The 6,000-nt window shown below is 34.5% G+C and overlaps 1 protein-coding gene across 1 annotated transcript in view; it reads right to left on the minus strand.

The window, feature by feature from the left end:
- Positions 1 to 6,000, minus strand: part of MAN2A1 (mannosidase alpha class 2A member 1) — a gene marked incomplete at its 5' end in the record, with an annotated part of 111,028 nt that overhangs the window by 35,111 nt on the left and 69,917 nt on the right. Inside the window, 3 exons of the mRNA XM_017728371.1 lie at positions 2,225 to 2,347; positions 2,443 to 2,673; positions 4,495 to 4,660. Of these exons, the coding sequence (XP_017583860.1) occupies positions 2,225 to 2,347; positions 2,443 to 2,673; positions 4,495 to 4,660 (520 nt within the window). The remainder of the gene's footprint in view (positions 1 to 2,224; positions 2,348 to 2,442; positions 2,674 to 4,494; positions 4,661 to 6,000) is intronic.

Below are 6,000 nucleotides of genomic sequence, written 5' to 3' on the forward strand. Positions count from 1 at the left end.
GCAAGGCCCAAGGAAACCCTTTCCTTCCAAATTTTGGTAATGCTGTCAATCAGTTACACTGCACTGCCATTTAAAAAAGTTAAGATGCTGCCTTTTCCCTGGTACCTTGCTTTTTCCTCTGACTTTGCAGAAAATACAAAGGCATGGTAGGAGGGCTGTCCTATCTCTCTAGACCTGCAGGATGGAGGACCTGCTCTGCACCTCTGTTCTGGACTTTGCACTGTTGTAGTTTAGCCCTGTGGCCAGACAGATGATTAAACCAGACGAAGAAAAATAATTTCTGAGTATTTCAGAACTGAAAATAAAGTAACCAAAAGATTTATCAGATGACAAAATTAATCAACTAACAAGGGCAAAGAAAACATATAACTCTACTGCTACCAAAGGAAAATAGTCCAACATAAAAAGCAATTATTCTTTGCAAATTTTGCTGTAATACATAGGGTAAGGGAGGTAAGGAAAAAACCAAAACAACAAAACACCTAGCCAGAAATCAAGAAAACTGCCTGCCATTTATCCTATTGCCAGTTCACACAAGGACTTAGAAAGTTAGTCAATCCACATCAGACTAAGAACCCTGAACAGATGGCATTTCTTTTAAGACAGAAAACGTTAGCTCAAATTGCTTTAGAAACTACTATAGAATTACATTGTTATTCCCAGTGGGACAACTTAATTAGTGTTATTAAAATGCAAGCCAAATGAGCCTTATGGTGAAGCATAATATTAATGAGGCAGAATTTTCAGAAGTATCACAATTTCATTTTTATTGTATAAAACATTACAAAAATTGAACACCACCCTTTTAATCTTAACTTAAAATGTAGTTTAATTTCATTTTTCTTTTCTAAGTGTGCTTGCAGACATGTGACAGACTTTTTCTGTTTAAGCCATATCATTTTGCTACCTCAATTCATCCAGATTATTTTAATAAACCAAATAACTTAAAGGTGTAGTTAAAATTACATAACTGCTAGATTTAGTGATTATTTTTATAAGCAAAAGATGAATCAGAATATAAAATGAAATTAGTTAAAGTGTGACCACGCAGTTAATGAAAGGTAAAATTTAAAAACTGTAAGTGATATTGTTCCAGTATTCACAGATAAAAACTCAACAAAATATATGAAATGACATATAAAATGAAGAGTAAGGGAACCATGATGAACATATCTGAAATAAACAATTATGGGACTAAATATACTAAATAGTTGAAAACTGTCAACTCACAGACCTCAAAAGGTATGCTACTAGGAAAGACTGCTAAAAGAAAAGAAAACTCTTCTGTCCCTTCCAGACTGATTTACACACATAAGGGGAAAAAAAGAAAAAGAAAAGAAGAAGAAAGAAAGCCAAACACCCCTCCCTCCCGCCAAAAATTAGAATGATTACTCTTGCATATTTCCTAAAATGGTAAGCATAGAACTCATATTTGCATGCAACTTAGGTTTTCACAAGAGAAATTCAGAAGAAATATGCTGCCAACTAGCTAGCTTCATAAATGTTCATTATTTTATCTTTTGCCTTCTGAAATATCACCCTTCCGGTTCCAAAAGAGGTATGGTAGGCTCCGTATGGTAATTAAGTCACTGCAAGAATGCTGCCATTTCCCAATTTCCAATCTGAAAACTAATAGGAGTATGCTGTTGCTCTCCAGTAATTACACAGCTAAAAATACAGATAACCCTGGAGAACTAAATCAGAACAGTTCCTTGCTACTCTGTCTTTATATACACCAATTGGGACTCAGTATCTTAATTACTATAATAAACTAAATACTCTAATATCAGCTTAAAAAGTAGCTCTGAACCAGAAGCAACTCATTCACAATTAAAAAAATATATTAAAAACCAGAAAAGTGAAGAAGTAGAAATTCATCAGTATGTCCTACACATTTTCACCATAGAAAGTGAAAATGAACTTATTTAATTGATAATGAATGGTCACATCTCACTGGATTTCTTGCAAGGATCACATCTTAAGTTTTTTTTGGAATCATAAATATTCTCTAGATTTTCACATTTTCAAATTTTTACCGTGTTTTTACTCTGATGTAGGGTTAGGAAGTATGAACTTCTGCCAATCATTTCAGTAACTGATGTCATTATGTCTAGCTACACAGCTTTTATTTCAGTTTTGGGGACAACTAGCTCTTCCAATCTGTATTTGCCAAACACTTCAAGTTACTTCAAGATAAGAATCTCTTTGCAAACAGAAGGTTTACCTTGGCATCTCCATCTGGTAAGAAGAGATAAGCTCCACTTTTATCTCGGTTACTGGTAGTTCCATACCAAGCAAACTCCACCTTCATTTGATGGTTTTTACCATCTTCTTTGGTATTAATTTTCTAAAAGGACAGAGATTCATGTTAGGTTTCCATAAAGAAGCACAAAAGTTCTCAAAAAAGTAAAATATAGTGTTTTGAAATAAAATATAACATACCTCCAGTAATCCAGACATTCCAGAAAACCACAGTTTCATGTATGCATTTTCTAAGATTATATTATCCACAGAATTCTGCATCTCTTTTATCTTGAAAACTCTGTCTGGCTTCTCCTGTCTGCTATTTCTTACATATATGTTATAGTCAGCTAAAACTGCTTCTGAACTCTCATCCTCCAAAAGCTGGTAAACTCCAATCCCAAGAGGTGGTAGATGTGCCACAAAAGAGATCTGTTGGGAGCAAATAAGTAGTCATTACTAAAAATAGCAAAATATCAACTTTTTATACTGAATTTATGTTCAGAGTAACTCCCTTTGCTTGAATAATTTTAGGATGGCTGAGTGCTCCTTTAGTCCGGAAATAAATACAAAGAATTATCAAACAAAAATATCTGCATCAGTAATTTGCTTAGCATCAAGATTACCATTACATTAATGCAATAATAATTTTGAATCTTGTTAAGAATGTTAGCTGTGGTGTGCAGTTCTGATATATCTGCTTTTCTTTGAAGATGCATGTGTACTGGATCAAGTGCACACAGACTCTACTTATCACTTCCGTTTGAAATTTAAATTCAAAAATGTATGAATTTAAATAACTAAGTATAAAGCAAGTGTCTCATTTTTAGTCTCTGGTTTTTTTAGGATCTATAATCTGCACAGAAGAGTAGTATGCAAGGTACATCTCCAAAGCAATTTGTTTAGAATTTGAGGTCCAGATAAGTCATTTCATTTCCTCTTCTTCAGGCAATAAGTATACTAATTATTGTGCTGATTTTGGCTGGAATAAACTTAAATTTCTTCAGAGTAGCACATATGGTGCTTGGTTTCAGTACTAACCACATTGATAACACAGGTATGTTTCAGCCACAGCTGAGCAGGGCTTATGCAGCATCAGGGCCCTTTCTGCTGCTGCACCAGGAACGAGGCCGGGGCTGCACAAGGAGCTGGGAGGGGACACAGCCAGGACAGCTGACCCCAACTGACAAAAGGGATATTCCAAAGCATGGGACATCATGCTCAGCAATAAAAACTGTGAGAAGAAAAAGGAAGAGGGCATGTTTGGGGAAATGGGGTTTGTCTTTCCAAGTCACTGTCCCATGTGATGGAGCCACACTCTGATGGGGCTGACTGAGCACTTGCCCAGCCTTGGGACACAGTGAATGAATTCCTTGTTTTGCTCTTCTTGTGTGCACAGCTTCAGCTTCACCCACGAGCTTTCTCACCATTACCCATCCAACTTTTTCCTCCACCCCACTGAGTCAGTGAACAAGCAGGTGTGTGGAGTTGAGCTGCTTAACAGGGTTTACCCACAATAATTATCCCTTTGGAACACAATTGAGAGACAGTTACTGAATTCTCTTCACAGAAATATTATCCTGAATGAAGTTCCTACATCAAAAGGAATCAAAACATAAGCCTGAAAGCAATACAATATTACTATTACAATAATACACTATTACTATATCATTAAAAATGTAACAAAATAAGTTTCTGATCATTGAGGACAATCTTCTATAATGATGTACAACTCAAAAATTCTCAGCAGTTTTGTTTCAAACAAAACCAGGAGGTGACCTTGAAGATACCTGTCCAGCTCGAGTATTTGGAAAGGAAGAAAACACCTGAATGTAAATGCTTAAGTCATTGCACTTACAAGACATTCCAGCTGGAGTGCTTGAGAACACACAGGCTTGTGTGAACTGTGACTCTGTGTACAGACTAGCACTTGAAGGAAGAAGAAGCTTGAGAAAGTTAGGGAAAAAGACACACATCTAGTACTTTCCAGTCATGCAGCTGAAACAGATCCTTTAAATGTCATAAATGATATCACAAAAGTTTATCAGTTTAAGACATATTAATGCTAAACACAAGTATGTTGATTTTTAAGGGTTTTTTGTTTTTTTTTCTTTTTTACTTAAAATGACTGAATTAACAGTACTGTCTACAGAGAATACAACATATAAAATATGCTTTCCATTTTCTTCAACTATGAAGCTACAGTATCTGTCAAAAACCATATTTTAATGCTTTTTATTTAAAGTAGGGTACCTGATAAGCTTCATGTGATACTGTAGTTGCTCCATCCCAAACAGCACTAATTTGGACAGTAACAGGTTTTCCCAAAGGAGACAATAATTTAACTCTGGCTGAATTCACATTGACTGAAACCACTGAAAATCGCTCTTGTTCCGTAGGATTATATATCAAAAGGTATCTGAAAAAAATATATTTACTAAATTATCTTTTGGCAACCAAGTTTCCTCCTTCAGGTTAATGTTACTGCACATAAATTTTACATACAGAGGATTAAAATTATGTTAGAACAACAGGAACATACCACAACAAATAGATATACAAAACATAACCAAGAAACAATGGATATTTAACATCAGTTGTTTGCAGATCTTTGTTTCTTAATGCTATTATTTCTCCAAGAAATTTTGAAAATTCCTTACAAAATATACAACTACTTCCCATCATCCCTGCTACAGAATTACTATTAACAATTGCAAGCACAGTCAAGATACTTAAGGGCATTTTAAATGTATTTTTCAGGTTGAACTATTAAATTCTCATCCAAATTTGTTTTTTTTTTTTAACATAGCTTAGAAAAAATGAATTAACAAAACTGGCTGTACATATATATATATATATATATATATATATGAATTATATATATATATGAAAAATATATGTTCACTAAAGGAGCTAGTTTCTCTCTCCTATAAGGGAAAGTACAAAATTATTTAAATTATAATTTACCAGCATTTACTACAGCAACTGTTTGCGTATCTTCTTAATAGGTAAATATGGAATAACTATTTTTTTACATAGTCTTATGCCTTTTCTTCCATTTGAAAACAGATTATGCTATTAACCAAAAGAATCAGCCCTGAGCTGAACGGACTGACTTTATTAGCCTATATATTTTTTTATTATTACAGGTTCATGTATTGTAAGGTATAGAAAAACAAAATTATACTAGAACATCTCTGGCTCATGCATCTGTGGGACAATCATTATACTTCATGTCTTTTCATTGACAAGCTAAAAGAATGCAGTATTTACAACTGTTCTCTGAAGTTTCCCTCTGTTCGTGTCATCCTTTTAAAAAGTCTTTTACAACAAAAATTGTTCTTGCCAAAATTTCTGATATCTTCTTAACTATATACAGCAGAACCAATACTCTATCTCCAACCTCCTTAACCCTCCCCACTGTAAAACAGTTTACTTCCTCATGGGATCTGATTTTTCATCAGTTTCCATGAGATCCATTTCTTATCAAATCACTCCTTCCGCATTTTTGCTAAGTAGGTTCTCCTCGTTCTCTGCCCTGTGTCTTCTATGCAGATTCTTCAGGGGTTTGTCCATGGTTTTATTTATTTTGCTTTCACATCTTAAACCTCAAATTCAATTATCCCTTTCACAGATCAAACCATTTCACTTAGAACTCTGTCCACCCGATCTACAAATCTCATTTGGAATCCTAAGCAGGCCATCATTTCCCCCTTATCTTTTTTCTGGCTTCCTTTTTTTGCCTGCATCAAACTTGGC

The sequence above is a fragment of the Corvus brachyrhynchos genome, unplaced genomic scaffold, assembly GCF_000691975.1.
Source record: "Corvus brachyrhynchos isolate BGI_N302 unplaced genomic scaffold, ASM69197v1 scaffold433, whole genome shotgun sequence".
NCBI lineage: Eukaryota > Metazoa > Chordata > Aves > Passeriformes > Corvidae > Corvus > Corvus brachyrhynchos.